This window comes from Myxine glutinosa, chromosome 4, assembly GCF_964187855.1.
Source record: "Myxine glutinosa chromosome 4, kmMyxGlut1.1, whole genome shotgun sequence".
Lineage (NCBI taxonomy): Eukaryota > Metazoa > Chordata > Myxini > Myxiniformes > Myxinidae > Myxine > Myxine glutinosa.
Window position 1 is genome coordinate 135,230,561 of NC_136264.1, and position 21,489 is coordinate 135,252,049.

General features: G+C 44.5%; 2 protein-coding genes across 4 annotated transcripts in view; one reads left to right on the forward strand and one right to left on the reverse strand.

Annotated features, from left to right (window-relative positions):
- Window positions 1-21,489, reverse strand: part of LOC144891816 (uncharacterized) — a 1,036,251-nt gene that overhangs the window by 90,244 nt on the left and 924,518 nt on the right. The window lies entirely within an intron of this gene.
- Window positions 1-21,489, forward strand: part of LOC137425271 (vascular endothelial zinc finger 1) — a 48,161-nt gene that overhangs the window by 7,206 nt on the left and 19,466 nt on the right. Inside the window, exons 2-3 of one of the 3 annotated variants that reach the window (XM_068113534.2) lie at window positions 7,863-7,928; window positions 10,947-11,103. In XM_068113534.2, coding sequence (XP_067969635.1) covers window positions 7,863-7,928; window positions 10,947-11,103 — 223 coding nt within the window. Of the gene's footprint in view, window positions 1-7,862; window positions 7,929-10,946; window positions 11,425-21,489 lie in introns of all 3 variants that reach the window. The other 2 variants (XM_068113532.2, XM_068113533.2) reach the window with 2 other exon arrangements.

Consider the following 21,489-nt stretch of genomic DNA (forward strand, 5'->3'; position numbering starts at 1 on the left):
CTTACACTAACAGGAAGTGATACAGACCCCTCTCATCCATGGATAATGAATATTTATATGAGCCCTGTTGGGACAATCAGCTCGTGGCTGAGCTGCTTTAATCTTGTCATGGAAAGGAGTTCATTTTCAAACATGGCAATACGCATCTGTACCTAGCTGAACTAGTGAGTCGTTTTCATCAAACCTCTCCTTGTTAAACATCTCTGGAAGGCAGTTGGGCAGAACACGACATCGCTTTCATGAATGTTCTTTAGCGATAGGCAAGTTGGGTGCTTTGGAAGATGAAGGGTGACAAATCCCTTAACAAAATAACTCTGAGCTGCTCTGAGGACAGGAGGAGATTGACTGGTTGACGACTTTTATGTGTGTCTCATTGTGAACTTTTCATTTGGAGTGGATGTGTACAGTAACAAGCGTGAATGAGTGCAGAATTTTCTCAGGGCACCAACATGAATTTGCCTACCTTTTCTAAAGGTACCTTACAATCTTTTATATCCACGAGTAGCAGTCATAACAACCGGCTCAACTATCATTTTGAAGGACAGCGTGCTCCTTGATGTAGCTATAGAGTTGGATGTGTTCAGTAAACCTGAATTTTTTTAGTTGGTAACTGGAGAATGCGTGCATCCTGGATTTGCTGTGAAGAATCGGCACGTTGACTGTACAGAGGCAGCCAGTCTGGAGAGGCAGTAAAAACGGTTGCTAACCTGCTTGTGATGTGAGAGCAACAGGCCTTGTGCCTCATCGTGGGAGATTCCACAGAATCCAGGAGACAGAAGTCATTCTGGGATGCATTCCATAGGGGAGTGCAGTGTTCTATTGAGCTAAGAACAATGCCTTATGATCCTTGAGTAGTTCTGATTTTTTTTCAAGGACTGATTTGGAATGATGGAGGAAGCCCAATTGTGCTTTGATATGGAGTTAGCCTAGGAGTGGTCATGGCTGAGAGGCCAGGATGTCCTTGGATGTATCTTAGGCATTTGACTAGTATCCTGCTCTGCTTACCAAGCTCATTCCTTGTAGCATACAAGACCATAATGTATTCGCACACTTGTGTCTGATACACTGGACCGCACCCACAGCACCGACAGACAGATGGCTTTATAACCCTATGAGGATAAAAAAAATCGCACCGTGTGCGAAGGAAGCTATCCATTTTGACATTTTAAATATGAAATTAGCAAAGCCTAGAAACCCCTGAGAACTCTTTAGAATTACCCTTTAGAATTATCCTTTAGAACCCTTTAGAATTATCCTTTTAGAACCCTTTAGAATTATCCTTTAGAACCCTTTAGAATTATCCTTTTAGAACCCTTTAGAATTATCCTTTAGAACCCTTTAGAATTATCCTTTTAGAACCCTTTAGAATTATCCTTTAGAACCCATTAGAATTATCCTTTAGAACCCTTTAGAATTATCCTTTAGAACCCTTTAGAATTATCCTTCAGAACCCTTTAGAATTACCTTTTAAAACCCTCTAGAATTCCACTTTAGAACCCTTTAAAATTAAACAGAGGGTTAGAAAGGTTCTGCTTCTTTTTTTATGGAAGGACATACCTAAATATTGAAGCAGCTCAGCTTCACTGCTTAAAAACTGAGGGATCGCATTCACATTGATCTGCCATCCCATAAACTTTTGATTTGAGGACATTTGTCATTATTAAAAGAGGAACTTCAAGCTTTTATAGAATCATCCTTAAACCCCGCACAACTGATGATCTAACACCCTCCCATCTAACCTCCTCCCATCCCCCACAACTGCTTCTCATCTCTTCTTCTAGCGTGACAAATTTTGCAAAATCTTGTGATTAAAGCACCATTACACTCTGACCTCACACCACGAACGTTCAAGTGTTCACAGAGTCGCTTTAACTCCTGCCCTTTCATCAAGATGACCACCTCAATATCAGGACCCAAAAGCGGTAATATAATGTCCTGTCCGTGGCCGATGAAGACCAACCTCAGACGAATACTCGAAATGAGCTTTAACTCCGAGGTGTACTTCGAACCTTATCTTTGGCGCGCACGGGAAAGGCCCGAAACCTTATCTGATCGGACAGCCGACACTGGGTTAATCCGAACCCACAAACAAAGAAACGAAACCAGACAAGAAATTGAAAATCAACAACTAATGATTTAATGAAAATAATGCAAGCACAATAATAATGTTGAGGTAAAAACTAATAGTAATAGGCTAAGGTGAGGGACCCTCCACGCTGTTCGGGAATGTTCGGATGACGTCGGGATTTACTTGCCGATTGGCAAATGTGCTGGGTTTGTGTTGGGCTTTTCGGCGTTGGGAGCGAATGAGTCCATTGCTTGGCCGGCTGTTTTATAAGAACATTCGGGAAAAATCACAGGGAGGCAAGCACGTACAGGGGAATTTAACCTTACAGACCCTACCTAGATAGCACAACTCCACTCCTCCGTGTGGAGACACCTAAACACTTAACCGGACATTCGACCCTACTTAGATACATTGAGATGGCTTCTTCTTCTTCGTGACACTCGGAGCATGCTAATTTATACGATTCTGACTTTCCTAAGGTATTTCATTCTTTACCCCCCCACAAACGTAACAATAACGTTACGGACCACTTTGACTGCACCTCCACGAATGTCATCTACAGACCACTTTGCATCTCCGCGAATGTTATCTACGGACCACTTTGCACCTCTGCGAATGTTATCTTTGGACCACTTTGCACCTCCACGAATGTTATCTATGGACCACTTTGCACCTCCAAGAATGTTATCTACGGAATAACATGAACTCTCTGCAAGAATATTTACATCGATGAAACAAGACGAAGACTGGCCGATTGCTTCCATGAAAACTTGCTTGATGTATGAACTCTCAGTACAGACCTCTCTAAGTCAGTTGCTCGACACTTTAACCTTCTCGGCCATTTATTCAGTCACATGGCAGTCTTCATTATTTTTCTCCATTTCAGCACCATGGACAGTCATAAATGCAAGGCTGTGTCTGCAGGATGTGCATGTTGGCTCCCCTTGAATCCAGACACAACTATAAACTGTTATCCTGGTGTTTAACTGGAGGAGTGATTCATCAGGGTGTGTGTGCGCCATCCCATCGGGTGGACGTTAAGCTGGCCGCCCTTTCTGTCGGCATTGGTTGGTGGATGTTAAGCTGGCTGTCGCATATGTCGGCATTAGTTGATGGACATTAAGCTGGCCATCCCTTCTGCCCATTGGCAGGCATTACCCAGGCTGGACAGCTGGAAGTGATTGTGCTACCTCTGGTGTATCCTTCCAATCCATCACACTCGCTGAGGTGTCTCCCTCTCACCACGTTTACCTTTGTGTCCAGTCCCTTGGAGCACCAGCACCTTCGCTTTTTCCCCTCAAACACGTCTATATCATACGTCACATGTCATACGTCATGGCTAACATGACACGTGATCCCGGACATCGTTAATTGAGCTCGTACGGCGCCGCGAGACATCTGGATCTGGTCAACGTGTGAGAAATAAATGTCCAACAGTTACACCCCTCTATCACGTGGGCCAATGGGTGATCTCCATGTTACAGAGTGCACATTAAACCTCTTTATACAAGATAAGAGATCTATGCAGCAGGCAGCCCGATAATTACGAACACCGTAACACGGATTTATTTACTGTGCGAAGTGATAGAAATAGGCATTAGGAAAAAAGTGAATCTGGATGTAAAGAGTTTGTAAACATCGACATGACACATTGACACGTAGCACGGAGTTTGAATTGTAAAACGTGGTTCTGAAAGTTGCTTCTCATGATCTCGCGAGTTCGTTGTATTATAATAATACGAGTGAGGTACCCGTGCTATGCACGGGTGGGAGGCCAGAACCAAACGGACAATGCAGAAACGGCGAATGCTAAAGCATGAAACCAATAAATTCCACATTCCTGCAGCATCTTCAGTCGCACGTCAGACATGGACAGCAAGTTTGTGAAGGACTTCCATGAAAAACGTACCCGTTGGCAAACAAATTGGTACGTTTGTTCTATACCCAGTCAATGGCGAATCTGCATATGGTGATCCGCGAATTCACGTTTCGAAAGTAGAAACCGTCACGGCATTTCGTCATTCACTTGAACTCGATATCTCTTTTTTCATTCCAAACAGCACAACTCAAATCACAAATGAAATAACATTAATATCAAAAAAAAACTTTTAACAACATTCGTGACATAAACAAATATTTAAATCCTGATGTGAAGTCCGTACGGTTGGGTGAACACAATTACGAATTCAAAATCTTAATTGTATTCACTCAATTCCAATCATCAATTGATACTTTAACAAAACGATTAACACGATTAACGTTTAACGATTTATCATTACGATTGAATGACGGTTGTATTTGAATATTATCAAACCAGCGCATTGCCGTCTTCTGTCCACTTCCGCATTCGCAGCAGGTTCGTAATTGTCATCAAAATCTAAACAGTATCTATCTATAATTCCAGCAATCTCTGTGTGTATGTTTGTATGTTTGTATGTTTGTATGTTTGTATGTATGTTTGTCTGTGACCGCTGTTTCTCGACAACTACCGGTCCGATATACTTGAAACTTGCCAGGTATATTGCTGGGGACCCGAGGATGTGCCTTTTCAAGGTTTTAAATTAATCGCAGAAGTAGTTACCGAGCTATGTCCAAAAAACGATTCAACCAATCAGAGAGCAGCGAGCTATCACGTGTGCCGAACGTGGCGAACAGACTCTGCCTCGGATGGCACATTTGAGAGCGTATTCATTTATTTCCCGTCGGCAAACTATGTTGCCGTTAAACTATGTTTTAAAACTAATTAAAACTAATTTGCGATTCATCGTAACTGCGATTTGCGACCTTCCTCCGGCAGCCAATCACCCATCAGCCAAAGACCTCACTTCCCGCAGCCAATCACGGAACACGTTGTTGCGTTGTTGTTGCGTATTTTTCCTTTTCATTTTTTTCATTGAATTGATTGATTCCTTGCGCTTAAATTGCAAACAGCCAAAATACGTTGGCGCTAATTGAATAATTGGGCATTAACACTAAATGGCGAATAATCGTAACTGCGACATGCGAACTTCCGGACAGTGAGGACTTCACTTCCGGCCTTACGAAAGTGCCGACTTACTGTCTCGATTGTATCTTCCCACTGTCTTATTGTTATATCTATCTATTCTATCTATCTATTCTATTCTATTATCTATTCTATTATCTATTATACAATGCCCCAATCGAGTCGTCGTTTACGAGAACGAAGGAACGAAGCTGCACGGCGTGCACGCGCAATGGAATCTGACGAAGAACGAGCTGCTCGCCTGACACGCGACGTTACGCGCGTGACAAGTCGTCGTGCAGCTGAAACGGATGAAGAACGGACTGCTCGCTTGGCAGACAACACTCGACGCATAACACGTACGGGCACGATATAATTTTAGATATATATATAGTACGGGCATGCCCTAGTATGTAGAATTTCAATAAAAGCCACATCACTGTTCATATCGGTAAATATTATTCCATCGTGTTTGGACAAATTGGAAAACTTGGAAAAATAGGAAAAACAATATAGCCTATTTTACTCCCAGGAGTCCCAGGAATACCCACCCAAAATATCGTTACGATCGGTTGAGCCGTTTTTGCGGTACCTTCGAACGGATAGACGTGGTGGTGAATTATAGTAAGACATTTGGTGTCTCACACGGTGCGATTTGGTGAATTGTAGTAAGATTTTTGGTGAATTTGGTGAATTATAGTAAGACATTTGGTGAATTATAGTAAGATATATAAAATACAACCAAATGGAGCATGGAAACGCTTTTTTTGAGGGTGTCATTTGGTGCCCATCCACTTCGCACCTGGCGCGGTCGCCTCCTCCGCCCCCCCCTTCCCCCCCATCACTGCACCACTGTTGATGGCATCGTATTAATTTGTCACTGGAATGATGTTTGGAATGAAAACATAGAGAGATTTGAGTGTAAAGCAGAATGAGAAAATGATGTGAGGGTTTCCACCCGTGACATTTGCGGATTCGGCATTTGCGGTTTTGCCATTGACATCATAGAAATATTACCCACTTTACTTCGATTGTGGTCAGCTGCAGTGAGGTTTTTGGCCAAGTCCTTCACGAACCGGCTGTCAATGCCTGCGTTTCGTGTGTAGGTTCACCAGAGAACCTGTATATTCTTGCAGCTAACGGCAGTACAAAGAATATTGTTTATCTGAATGTACTGACACAAACGATAATGCGATCACTCCGTGGTCTACGCATTCTAAGAATTTTCTCATAACACTAGAATGCCGTATGGACAATTCAGTTGTGAAAATGAAACACATATGGTCCGTTTCATACATTAACTTCTTTATTCCTGTGTCTAGGATTGCCAATTGTGTTAGATCACTGCCCTGAGAGTGGGAGTGCCTGCTAAAAATGCCCGGTGAAGTTGAGCACTGCAGGATGGATTGAATTTGCCTGGCCAACTGCCGGATTGTCATCTTCTGTGCTTATTCTCATAACACCACCACCATGCCTAGCTTTTCCTGTCACTGGGAACGGGTACTTTTGCTAGTCAACAATAAAACCCCCTTAACCCCCACCGAATACGTTCCCACGAACCAACGACGAACGGAAGATCCTTAAATAACCTAGGCTTTATCAGGCTCAATTAATTCCATAATAGAGAGACTCAGGAATTCACAAGACAATAAATACGGGGAGACTCCCGGCAGGACACCGCAGAATGGTGAAAATCAGGTCCCGGCTGCTTTTGTGGGGATTTGGCTGCTGCATCCTGCGTGCTCTGGTTCAAGAGGAGAAGAGATGCCATGGGTCGTAGCTCTGGCACGCAGCACAAGCAAATTGCACAGCTCACTCCCAAGCTGAATCCGGGCTTCTCCACTTGGCGCACCCGCCTTTATAAATATGGGTCATCCACGTCACTCATGATGCACCTCCCCCCCCCGCCCCCCCTCCCCTCATTGACACCCCCTCCCCTCATTGACACCCCCTCATATATGATGTATACTCCCTCCTAACTCACCATTGGGCTGTGGTCTCATTTGATGGGTGAAGGACTCTCTCTCTCCCCCTCCCCCCGCCCTTCTCTCCTACTTGTCACTTCGGGACAACCCTCCCCTTTTATTGGGCCAGCTGGAGCGTGGTTTTCCAGCCTATATGGTATTGGAGCCTCAAGGCCTATCAAAGTCTTTAAAATAACATAAAAGATGAATTACAAAGGGTATATATAACATAAAACAAAGGCCCACAGGGTTGGAGGTTTCTAGACACACACCCATTATGAAGGGTGTACTTTGTCTGGCTATTACATAAGCAGCCCATACCTAAAATCACAATTATGCCCTTGTGCTTACTCTATTACATTCACTACGGAGATAACTAATGTATACTAAACAATGCTACTCCTTAGGAGTCATTTCCACAACAATATTTTGATTTTTTAATATTAATTTACAATTTCATTACATAACTAGCAACTGTTGTTGTCTTTATTATTTTTTATTTGTATCACTTTCTAATGTTGCTTTCATTTATTTATCTATTATCCTGTCATTCTTTGTTTCCCTATTATTTTCACTTTTCTGCCTGTCTCAGTCCCCTTGACCTTCCTTGTCAAATTCAGTCATTCTCACCTCCACGTGCACCCAGACACCTCTCACTTGTACCCTCTATTGACACCAGACACCTCTATTGCCCCTCGCCCCTATATTGATCCTCGTCCCTGTCCTGTCTCTTTTTTGCTCCGATGAAGGGTTAACGCCCATAACGTCAACTTCTTTCTTTCCACGGCAGTTATCATACCTCAATCTACATCATGTTGATTTCATCCATTGTTCCACCTGTCCGCAGAACCAAATCGATACTAGCCGGAGTCAAGATGACGAGCAAGACTGGTTCTTCACTTTACTTCACAATGTGGGTTGAACTGTCAAAGACTGACCAGACGATTGACTACCTGCGTGATTTGTTCTTGAAGGAACGATTTATTGGTGCATGCCTGAAATATTTGTCTGTTCAATTGCGTAAGAGGGCATCGAAGAGGGCATCTTAGAGTTAACCAAGGTTGCAAATATTTTTCTGATGTCTCAAAACAAACATCTGTCAACCGTCATTCAGCATGCCACTGTCAGGTAAAGTAAAATGGACCTGGTATGCTGGAAAGAGAGAAAGCTGTGGATTATTCCAAAAAGGTGTTATACGATGTATACGTTATTGCCATAGAGCCGTAGACTGTAAGAGCCAATTTGAGGGCCCGCTGCCTGGTGAAAACTGAACTTCCCAATATAGAGGTGTCAGATTTCTTCAGACCGAGTTAGAATTATGTATTGGCGAGGACCATCCAACCCTTTTCTGGAGCCGGAGGATAGATGCCAGTGGTGAAGTGGAAGGTCGGGAGCTCTTGCGTGCACATCTTGAGGAATACAGGTTGCAGCAGAGTCCTTGTAAAAGAGGAGTTGCTAAATGGAGGATCAGTACCTCAGGAAGTTCATCTATGTAATGTTGATTGACAACGTAGTATGGACGGTGCCAACAGTTAAGATGGAGGTAGATACTACTTACCTGATGGGTGTGGTTGAAGCCTAGTATGTGCCGGATGCAATCTACAACCTGATCATTAGTAACATACCAGGAGCTAGGGAACCCGACAATCCGAGCCCAGCAAGGCAAAGAGGATTGTGTGGTGACCGCTCAGGTGCTCGGCTAGTTCCTCTGTGTTGCCAGAGTCAAGATGACATATTGGGTGTAGGGACCAGCTGAAGTTGTAGTTGAAAGATATTTAGGCATTTGATATATCTCCAGCTGCCGAGACTACTGACTTAAGCATAGTGAGCGCTGCCTTTATGGAGCTAAGTAAAGTGACCATGGAGCAAAAACCTGCTGGAGTTCGGCACTTGCAAGTCAAAGGAAATGGTGGAAGATGCTATATATTTGTTCAGCATCTCACCTCTGTACATAATGAGCAGGTGAGGTCCCCTGTACATAGTGAGCATCGGTCCTGAGCTATTTGCACTTAGGACCGATGCTTCTGTCATTGGAATTCAATGCTTATCAAGATGTGTTTACTGATTTTTTTTTTCTTTGAGGGACCATGGCAGTCCATCTCAGGGACCAGCTGAAGTTGCAGTTGTTCTTATATTCAAGCTGAATACAAGTGAGCCTGATCAGTCAAAACCATATTGAATACCATATACCGTTAGGGAGTCCCTTTGTCAGGACATACAGGAGATGTTGGCGATGGGGATGATTTGGCTCCAAAACCCGCTGTACAAGTCATGAGTGGTGATTACTTGGAGTTTACTAAGATCACTGTATTTGATCCAGAACCATCAGTGCCAATCGTTTGTCTCTTCCAGATGCTCATTGTGAATAAGTATATTGCAAAGATTACTTAAGCATGGGTATTGGCCAATTACCTTTGGATGATGAAGATGTGCACACAATGGCATTGGTGACGACAGATGGCACCTACGACTTTTTGAAGATGCCATTTGGGACGATGAACTGAGGAGCTACATTAACTACTAATGGGCATGAGGAGGTTGCTGATTGTAATGAAAAATATTTATAGTTGTATTGATGACATTTTGAGCCATATCCAAATTCCACACTTGAGGCAAGCATGTTTCCACCCTTGGAGAGTAATTCTGCACTATGTCTGCAGCCTGCCTCATGACTATACGTTTGAAGTGTGTGATCAGGCCTGAAAGCGTGGGCTTTTTGGAGTCACCAAATAGAGCATGGCTTGTTGGACCTTCACGACTACAACGTCGAGAAGATCAGGGATGCACCGTGGCCCATGGCTAAGAAGGAGTTACTTGGAGTTTGTGGCTTTGACCAGATACTACCGGCACTACATCCCTAATTATGAGGCATTTCCTGTGCCACTTATGGATTTGACCCACATGGTTCAACCCAGAAATGTGGTATTGCCTCCATGACCCCTAATCAACTCCTCATCAACTCCTCATCAACAAACCCTTCTTGAGACCACCAGACCTGAGTAAGCCATTTGTGCTCAGGACCGATGCTTCTAACATTGGAATTGGATACAAATACAATACTGTTCTTGTATAGGTGAAGCAACTGTGTTGTAGCTCCTCTGTGGCACAAAGTGGAGTTGTCCGCAAGGTCACCGGGGCTTATCTAAGGAGATTGAATGATGATTCTTTTAAATTGGGAATTGCCCTGTGTAACACCAGCCTCTAACAGAGGGGTAGATGAGAATCAGCATGCTGCATGCGATGCAAATTTGTTAGCTGGGCGAAAAGTTGACTCTTGATGTCAAAGGCTGAAAACTTGGAGAGCAGAACAGGATGCCAGACTGTGTAAAGGGCTTGAGATATGTCTGGAGAGATTTATCTGACCGCTTGGAGTTCAAAGCCTTTATCCATGTTATTGGATCAGAAGTAGTATCCTCAGAGCTGAGTGACTTGGCCTAAAACCAAATTGATTTTGTCAAATTTTGTGATGAGTAAATGGAAAGAAATTAATGGCTTTATACCTGCACTTATAACCTTTTCTGTTATTTATTTTTTACTGTGGGGAGAAAAGTGAAATGGTCTATAGTTGAGATGATCTGCTTGCTGCCCTTTGAAAGAATTGATATGAGAGTTCACATCACATTGGTTCAGGGTTGTGAGAGTGGTGGAGGAGGTACTGGTGTAGGTGGACTGAGGATGTGAGCTATTATTATTATATTATTAATTTTTAGCTATCAATTTTAAAGCTGACTAAAATTTGCAGGGTGTTTGCAGGGCACAAGGTGTTAGAAGGTGAAATAATGCACTGTAATCCTTTTTGCCTACAAGTAGAAATGAATGCTCTGAGTGGTGCAAAATTTCAAAAACGATTCTGCTATACAGACACTGCCTTCATGGCAACACTCCAACAAAATCTGTATACGGGTTTGTAATGCTCCTTTTGTGTTTCCAGCTGTCCCGTAGTCATCATCCACCAACAACGGTCACTGAGAGCCTTCCACAATCCCACCCCGTGGGTGCTGATCTCCTTTCGGCCCTCGCACCAGAGCCTACGGCTCCTACCACCTCCCCAGGTGGAGGAAAAAGGAGTCGTGGACGTTCTCGAAAGGGTGAGTCAGGCAGTCGGGCGGCGAGCGCCTCCGGTGCAGGATCTGAGGCTGGGGCAGTTGTGGGTGGTGGAGGATCAGTCGGTATTGGAAGCGGTGGAATAAAAACTGAAAAGGCACGAGCTCCATTTGTTTGCTCATATTGCGCCAAGGGCTTTCGAGATAATTACCATCTGCGGCGACACGAAGCGCGACACACGGGTGTTAAGGTTGTAGGACCTTCCCGGCCTCGGAAGACATCGAACACAAGTGGCGCCACGGCAGCATCCGTAATGATGGGTGACGGCGGTGTGATGGTGTCCGCCGGAGGCGTTGGTGGCAAAGGTCAGTAAATAGAATTATATGGTGCAACATACTGATACAGATGTTACATACTACATGTGCAATTAAGGAGTGGATGCCCCTACTTGGTATGCAAATAATGAGTAGGTAGTCTGATGGTTAGTGACTGTGGAGAGACTGCCATAAACAGATGAGCCTTTGCAGTGATAACCGCAACGTATTGTAATTAATTACTTGATCATCTTTAATGATCATCATTCAACAACTTAAAGACTGGAACTGCACATTAGACGGGTCACTATACAACCAGAACAGCCGTACCCCAAAAAAATTGCAAATTTTAGTTTTATTGCATTTCCTTATATTTTAAGACTTACTTAGGAACATATCAAAAGTTGGACAGAAATGGACCATGGGAAAGTAAAAATTTTTGACATGATAAAAATGTCACAAAACCATGCACGAAACCAAACCAAAAACCAAACCATGCACGAAACCATGCACAAAACCAAAACCATCTTACACGTCAGGTTGTTGGCAAGATTGTGGAAGTTGACCCTGGGTTTCAAGAACAAGTGGCAGAACTGGAGCGACTGTACATTTCCCTGGAGACTGTCGAAAGTGACACTATAGAGTCTGTGTTGCAATCAGAGTGCATTCATTTCATTGACAATAGATTGAATCAGGAAAGGAATAAACTTGCAAAGGACTCGAAAACCAGTGCACTTTGGATCAACTACCAGCGTATGTTGGGAATTGCAAGGGCACTTGTGGCAGCTGATCGGACGGGGTCCTGGGAGATGCATCTCCAAGCCATATCAGCTTGCTTGCCGATATTTGCAGCTGCTGGCCATCCCAATTACCTGAAGTCAGCTCGACTCTATCTCGAGAAGATGCTTGCGTTAGAGGATGACAACCCTGAGGTTCATCAGAAGTTCCAATCTGGTTATCATGTAATCCGGCGCAGTGACCAATACTGGGCTGGCCTAGGCTCTGATCTTGTGATAGAACAGACATTAATGCGCTCACTGAAAAGCCAAGGGGGGCTGACTCGAGGAAGTGGGATGTCAGAGCACCAGAGAGCAGTTTGGACTCTGTCTTCAACCATATCGTCCTCCTACAACCTTGCTATGCAAGAACTGACCTCGAGTAGCTACTCAACAAGTGAACAACATAAGGAGTTGACAACATCCAGGGTGAGTCGAGATGAAGCTGATCGTGGCAAAGTTGCCGAAAAACTGGACAGCTTCACACCATTTTCTGATGACAAGTCATTGCGCAATATCATCACAGGGGTTACTGCAAATGAGGATGTCAATGTTCATGACCTATTCAAAGTAGGTAGTGACATTGTCAAGAAGATGGATGATCACCCAGCTTACTCCTATTCACACAAAAGGAGTTCTAAAGCCAAGACACTTGCATTCAGCAGGGCAGTCAAAGTTGCTGAGGACCGCACAATAGATCCAGCGTTACTATTCCAGAGGTTCTTAGTGGTGTCACAGACGGGAGATCTCCAGATAGGTGAAGTGATGAAATATGAACTCTGCCCATACCCAATGTCTCTTTTTGAGGCAAAAAACATCCTGCGCCAGCCAGATAAACCACAGTTAGCGGAGGCAATAAGGAATTATGCTACAACCAAATCTGACAATGCTGTCAACCAGACAGTTCCAGGAACAGATCACTATGTTCTTGACGGGGGATCACTTATTCACCGCTTAAAGTGGACAGAGGGATTCACCTACAGTTCCATTGCAGATAAATATGCCTCATTTACAGTACGACACTATGGCAAAGCTACTGTTGTGTTTGATGGTTATGAGGCTGGGCCAAGCACAAAGGACTGTTCTCATCAACGTCGGAATAGAAACAAGAATGCCACCAAGGTTAACATTACGGAGTCAACAAAATTTGTTGGGAAAAAGGAGGACTTTCTGTCGAATGAGTCAAACAAGCAGGCAATGATACTGTTGATTATAGAGGTGTTGCACAAGGAAGGCTGTGAGGTGATCCAAGCAGAGGGAGATGCTGATGTTGAGATTGCAAAAGCGGCCGTCGCAAATGCGGCTTCCAGATCTACAACCCTCATTGGAGAAGATACAGATCTCCTTCTCCTCCTGCTCTTCTATATGGTGGAGACAAACTGCATTGAACTCTATTTCCGTTCTGACAAGGCAAAATAAAATGTCTACAATATCAAAGTCCTTCAGCAGATACTTGGAAATGCAGCCTGCAGAGATATATTGTTCCTTCATGCATTAACTGGCTGTGACGCAACGTCTCGTGTCTTTGGGATTGGAAAGAAGTCAGGGTTTCAAAGAATCATCAAGAAAGAAAAGGAACTGATAGACAGCTCAAAGGTGTTCTGTAAACCACAGCAGAGTCAGGATGTTATTGAAACTGCAGGCTGCAGAGCAATGGTGGCATTGTTTAAAGCAAATCAGAACGACTCATTGGCATCGATCAGATACAACATTCTCTGCAAAAAGGTTGCAAGGGCTAAGGCATTTGTCACTCCTGAAAGACTGCCACCCACATCCGCTGCCTGCAAGTTTCATTCTCTGCGGACCTATTACCAGGTAATGGAATGGATGGGCCTTTGTTGTGGAATGGAGCCAACGGAGTGGGGATGGAAGGTAGAAGGAGGAAAACTTGTTCCAGTGATGACAGACAAAAGCCCTGCTCCAGACATACTACTTCAGATGATTCACTGCAACTGTTCAGGGGGGTGCAAAACACTAAGGTGTTCATGTAGGAAGCATGGATTAGAGTGCACCAGTGCATGTGGACATTGCCAGGACAGCAACTGTGACAATATGAGTGTTGAACCAGACATAGAGGAGGAGGAGGAGGACGATGAAACTGGAATCTAAGACTAGAAGGCATATGGTACTTCCACATGTGTCAAAATTGTCCAATTTTTTATATGTTGCTTTCCATGTCATAGACTGGCAGAAACAATCAAAGAACATATATTTGTGCAAATATTTACTTTAAATTGCGAATGGTCTCAGGATTAGCACTGCATAAACTACCAGCAACGATCATAATACAAATATTGGTGCAAAATTAACTTTAAATTGTTAGTGGTCTGATGATATCAGTCAATTTTTTTACGTTTTATCTGCCGGCAGCCATCTTGTTTTCTGACGTCACTGAGGGACTTTCCCATGCGTCAAAATTGTCCAACTTTTAATATGTTGTCTTCCACTTCATAAACTACTAGAAATAAGCATAAAACAAAAATTTGCAATTTTTTTGGGGTCAGGCAGTATATTGACCCGTCTACATGTTCAAATGTCATTTCCTAAGTTAATTAATCTAATGTGTAGTAATGTTCTTGTCACTCCTGTAATCAAGTACAAGCTCCTCAATTAGCATTGGTCATAAAAATACTACATTGTAACAGCTGTGAGACCGGTATGGGAGCCCAGTTTGAGTTATGCGGGTCGTGGCAAAAAAACCGCGACCAAGTCCACATCCCCAAGCAAATTCCCGGACCTATTTGTCATGTTACAATACTTGTTGGGACCGTGTACTCAATCGAGTGATACACTGATAGGTGCCCGCGATCTTCCTAATCTGGCCGAGCAACCGCAGATCGCGAGTGCTTTGAGGATCATTGGTATATCCCACGGAGTAAGCCAGCTCGTCACACAATAGCGAAATTACCAAATGAGATCACCACAACAAACAGAATCCAACCCCGAGACTAGTACATTTATTTCGTTGTTTTTTTTTGTATACAAGATCGAAGCTCATGTAAGAGCAAGCACATTAAACACACATGAGCACATAAAACACAATAAAGGGAGGGGGAGACAAGATGGGGAGAGAGAGGGAAGCACACAAGCAGGAAAGATCATGGCAGATAGTGAGACCCAAAAGCTTGAGTGACAGAACTTCTTCGAGAGGATTGTTCAGAAAGTAGATGGGAGGGTTGTCCAGACGGTCTTTTCGGAGAGACATAGTGAGAGTGTGAGATTTGTCAGGATTGAAAGACATGTTCCACTTGTTTGACCAGTTTGTGATTTTGTCCAGGTCTGCGGAGAGTGAAGAGGCTGCAGACTGCCAACCTGAGGGATGAGATATGGAGCGGCAGAAAGTGGAGTCATCGGCAAAGAGATAGAGAGGATTTTCCAGAGAATCAGAAAGATCATTGATGAAGACCAAAAAAAGCACAGGGCCCAGAACACTGCCTTGAGGAACTCGAGCCTGAACAGGAAGGCGAGATGAGAGAATTCCATTCAGGGCTACACGTTGACTGCGACCAGAGAGGAAGTCCGCAAGCCATGTGTGGAGATTTCCATGGATAACATAAGAGGAGCGTTTGGTGGGCAGGGAAGGGTGCCAGACCATATCGAAGGCACGAGATATGTCAAGGGAGACAGCTCTGATTTCATGTTTGTGTTGAGGACCTCCATCCATTGTTGAAACAGCAGAAGCAGCATGTCCAGAGTAGAGTGACCTGGTCTGAATCCAAATTGATGATCAGAGATCAAGCCATTGGAGAAGAGGAAGGATTTGATATCCGAAGCGATGATGGATTCCATGACCTTGCTGATAATTGGGAGCAGGCTGATTGGTCTGTAGTTGCAAGGATCTGTTTTTTTTAGTTTTTGGTTGTGTACAAGATCGAAGCTCGTTTAAGAGTTAGCACATCAAACGCATATTAGCACATAAAACACAAAAAACAGAAACGGACACGTAAAACAATAAGGGGAGGGGGAGACAAGATGGGGAGAGAGAGGGAAGCACACAGTCACAACAGTAGAGAACAGGGACATCGGGAGATCTGTTCGAAGGGAGAGGGCTGGGGGGGGGGGGGAGGGGGAGCGAAGGGGTACACGGTACAAAACAAATAGACACTTTGAGGAATTTCAAGAATGAAGTCGGGGATTGAAAGATGTGGATTTGGGGTGTATTAACGGGGATAGAAAAGATCAAGGTTTTGGATGGGGGAAGATAAAAGATGGTGGTGAACAGCTGTTTTAAAGACCTGGAGGGAGGATTGGGATTGAAGAGAGTGGGGGAGTTTGTTCCACAGGTGGGAAAAAAGAGGAATGGAAAAGTGAAGGTGAGCAGAGAGTCTATTAAGGAGATATTAAGGAATCAGAGACATCTTGAAGGAGGAAAGTTTATGTTAAGCAGTTTTTGCACATTTTTTGTGGAAAGCGGTAATGTTGGCTGATTTCCAAGCTGATGGCAGATGACCTAGAGCAAAAGAGAGGGTGAAGAAAACAGAGAGAGGGTCAGATAGAGCGGCAGAGCAGGATTTTAGGACCCGTGGGCTGATGCCGTCTGGTCCAGTTGCAGAATCTTGAATTGCGGTTTGACAGAAACTTCTCCACCTTGTCAAGAGAGAAGAACACAGGGTCCAGGAACAGCTGTGTACGACTAGGTAAGGTGGGTGCAGAGAGAGATGGATTTGGGAAACAATATTTTGAGGCAAACACAGAATTGAGGCATTCAGATTTTTCATGTGCGGAGTCGGCTGTGTAGCCGTTTGAGGTAAGGGAGGGGATGGAAGGGGAACAAACACCAGAAACAGATTTGACCAGACACCACCCGGATTTGGAGGAGGGAGACAGGTTTGAGAGTTGAGAGATATTGTTTCCTGGCTTTCCTGAGGGTGAACACACACTTGTTCCAAGCTCTGTGAAAGTAATGGAGATTTCCTTCAGTTGGATTTTCCTTCCATGAGGCGAAGGCAAGTTGTTTCAGGGCAACTGCCTCACCACAAGATTCAGTGTACCATGGCCGGGAGGAAGGGTATGACAACTGAAGACAAGATCGGATAAATCTGTGCATGAGAGAGAGCAATTTACTTTGGAAGAATGAGTTGATATCAGAGACAGCAGAGATGTGAGAGACCTGAGTGATAGGCAGATGATAGAGACAGATGCCAGGCTCGTCGACAATGAGGAGGCTCTCTGGGAATGGCCAGAGAGATGTCTATTTTAACAAGGAAATGATCAGATGAACCGATTGGAGCGGAAGAAGAACAGCAGACATTTGCAGGGAAGTTTTTCATAACCAAGTCGAAAAGAGATGATGTGCTGTTGCTTGAGATCCGGGTCGGGAAATTGACAGATTGTGTCAGTCCCAATGAGTCGCAGAAGTCCTTTGCTGAGGTGCCATGGCTGGTGTGAGAGGTACAAACACCCAGCCAGCTGGCATGATGACAGTTGAAGTCACCACATATGAGGAAGAGAGAGTTGGGATGAGTGGATAGAAGTTGGTCCATGTTATCAGACAGTGAGATGTAGATGGAGTCATCACTGTTTGGTGGACGGTACAACACACATATGAACAAGAGGTGGGAGCGAAGGGGAAGCCGTAGCCAGAGGTACTCCTGGGGTTGAGGTGGAGAGAGGGCAGTGCAGGGACAGTGAGGAAGAGAGTTTTTGGTAAAGATAGCAACCCTACTTCCAGGACGAGGCTCAGGTATATCATACCGGAGGAGGGAGTAACCAGGCAGAGATATTAAGGAATCAGAGACATCTTGAAGGAGGAAAGTTTATGTTAAGCAGATTAAGTCTGGTTTGTCTGAAGCAACCTGTATGGAGAGATCAGTCAAGTTTGAGCGAAGGCCCCGGATGTTTGAGGTCCATACCGTTAAGGCAGAGGGAGGGGGAGCATCGGATACAGGACAAGGGAGGGGAGGTGTATGGAAAGATGAGGGAGGAGAGGGGAGATTTAATCATTAAATGGCACAGGAGATGGATTACATGAAGCAATAACCAGTATGCAATAAACAAGTATAAATGAATCGGTAAATAAACCCGGTTATAGCCTTTACCACCCTCAAAAAAAATCAAACGCCGTAGGTTTCTTAACAGTTCTTAGCTGAGGAGCCTGTTCACTCACTCGACAAGCACATGGAGTACAAATAACAAACAATACCGAGAGGTTGATTTCATACTCTGAGGCAAGCTGTGCAGGAGTCCTGGAGCAGAGTTATTGGGAGCTCTCTGGTGCAATCCACCATAACAATTCCAATTGCGAATCCCTCAAAGTCCTCATTGCTTTAGTGAAATAGATGTTCACAGCTTCTGCACTCTCAGCGACTTTTTTTTGCCAATCTCATGCATGCTGTCCTCCTGCGTTATTATCCTCTCTCGTTTTTGACATCTCTCTCTAACTCAGCTGCATCCCAACTGTGTCTCTTTTTGCGTCAGTTTCCAACAGACTTCCAGATCACTCCCTCTCTTTCCAAGCATCCGTTAACGGGACTGCACGCAAGATCAGCAGATAAGCCCCGTGCCGGCCGCGCAAGCAATCGTGGTGACGCTAACTGCAGACTTCGTCAATTCAGATTTTCCACGTAAATCAGTCCCTGCAGTGTAAGGACAATGTACACAGGATAAGAGCATTAAAAACGTACAGCCAGAGGTTTAAATAGGGGAGGACAAAACATTGGGGTAGGGGAAAAAAACACCTCACTGTTCATGTGCATCGCATATCTATTGCACAAATAGTACGTCACGCTTATCTAAACAAATGCGAAGAAATAACTATCATTCTACGAAACAGTTTTATTAACCCTTGAAGATCATTCCTTGAAGATACACATTTAAACACTTTGGGACGTGTACTCTAACCCCATGGCCAAAGCACACAGTCCAACAAGACTGTGTCAAAAGCATACTGTTATGAAATAAAGTCGAGACCTCGTTTCCCAGATATGAGGCTTTATTGAAATCTATTTCCACATACCCTATAAGCACAGGATAAAGAATAATATTAGAACTACAGTAAAGATTCTACCAGCATATCATTACCTACAAGCAAGCAAATAATTCATTCCCAGTCATACTTTGGGTCAAACCAGTCATACAAACAAACCCAATTTCTTGGGTTTGTTGATCTGGAGAAAGCTTTCGATGGGGTTCCACGCGAAGTAGTGACATGGGCATTGAGGAGGCTAGGAGTGGAGGAATGGTTGATCAGAGTAGTGATGGCAATGTATGAGAGCGCGCACAGCTGTAAGGACGAAGGACGGGAACAGTGGTGAGTTTGAGGTGAAGGTGGGAGTGCATCGGGGGTCGGTACTAAGTCCACTACTATTTGTAGCTGTGATGGAGGTGCTGTCTCGGAATGTAAAGGAGGGTTTACCGTGGGAGTTGTTGTATGCAGATGATCTGGTGTTGATTGCGGAAAGTATCGATGGACTGAAGGAGAGGATGAACAAGTGGAAGGAATGTATGGAGACAAAAGGTCTGAAGGTGAATATCGGAAAAACGAAGGTGATGGCAAGTGGTAAAGCATGTGGTGAGGTGGTTCATGTGGTGAGGTTAAAGCATGTGGTGAGGTGGAAAGAACTGGGAAGTGGCCGTGTGCTGTGTGCAGGAAGGGTGTCTGAGTGAACTCCATTCATTGTACAATGTGCGCTGAGTGGGTTCTTCAAAAATGTAGGGGTCTGAGAGGGTCATTAACCAGTGTGGCAGCTACATTCAAGTGTGAGGTGTGCACAGAGGGAGCTGCAGATGGAGATGGATCTTGGAGATGGCGTGAAGCTGGAAGGTGTGAAAACATTTTGGTACCTAGGAGACATGCTGAATGGAGAAGGTGGATCAGACTTGGCAACGTTTGCTGGAGTGAGATGTGCATGGAATAATTTTCGGGAACTGAGTGGCGTGCTGACGAGGAGGGGAGTGTTGTTGAAGCTGAAGGGAAAGGTGTATGCTGCATGTGTGAGAAGTGTTATGATTTATGGGAGTGAGACATGGGTAATGAACGTAGAGCAGCAACAAAGGCTGGAAAGGGTGGAAATGTGAATGGTTCGGTGGATGTGCAGAGTATCGTTGAGAGAGAGGAAGACAAATGATGAATTGCGAAAGATGATAGAAATAGAGCCTGTGATGGATGCTGTGAAGAGAAACCGGTTGAGATGGTTTGGTCATGTGTTGAGGAACGATGAAAGTGACTGGTTGAGAAGAGTGATGGAAAGGAATGTGGAAGGAAGTAGAGGATGGGGAAGACCGAGAAAGACTTGGCTGAAGGTGGTGGAAGAAGAAATGCAGGCAAGTGGGTTAACAAGGGGAGATGTAGAAAATAGGGCAAAATGGAGAAGATTGTCATGGGGACCGCAAGGCTAACCCCCACTCTAGCAGGGAAAATGGCCTTAAAATGCCTGTTCTTGTTGTTGTAGTCATACCTTTCTCGAGCGTCCACTCACAAAAGACAGATACGAAAACCAAATCTCCTCCTTTACTCTACAACCCGTTATATTCCCTTCTTAAGGCCTTCCATCGAATCTTCTTCTTCATAATTCATCACATTCTTCCTACGTTAAAATACAAGCTAGCGAACAAACAAGTAAGCAACGTAACAGTAACAGAGCAAAGCTCTACTAACCAAAACGAGTTGGCGGTTGGCACAATCTTCCAGCACGAGTTCGATAAATCCCTTCAGTTCCTGGGTCTCTGGATCCAAAAAGGGAATCATCCTCATCAGTCTGGTCCTTTTGAGATCTCCCTGACTCCGACGGGATCTCCGTAACCTTGACATTATCAAGCATTACTTTATCCACTGTCGATCCTTGCTGCAACTCCGCTTTGACGGGTGAACCCGAGATTCCGTTTCCCTTGTCGTCGGCAACCCGCTCATTTCCCTCGCTGCAAGGCACGAGATGGCAAACAGATACAGTAGTCTCACGTCCGTCCGGCAGCCTCACATGAGCATACCTGGATTTGCCTCCAGAATTTCTCCGCGATCCGCCAATGGCTCGTATTTACTTTGTCTGACAGCTTGTCTCAGGAGAGGCGGACCGGGCTCGGCCAACCAAGAGGGCAACGCTCGCCCACTAGCACTACGTCACTGAAAGTGAAGCATTCGTTCGTGTGGAGTTTCATTCGTAGCAGTACACAATAGCGACCGGATTGCGTGCAGTGCGTCAAGCAGTGCACGTTCCCACTGCTGCGAAGGCAAACCGCGCGACTTCAAGCTCATTGACACGGCTCTCCAGATAATCCCGTTATATCGTTCCACCAAGCCATTGCCTTGAGGATTGTACGCCGTGGTACGGCTAGTGGCGACACCTGATCCTGGAGAAACTGTTTAATCTCTCGAGCAGGCCGTACCTCGGTTGGAGTGGATGAA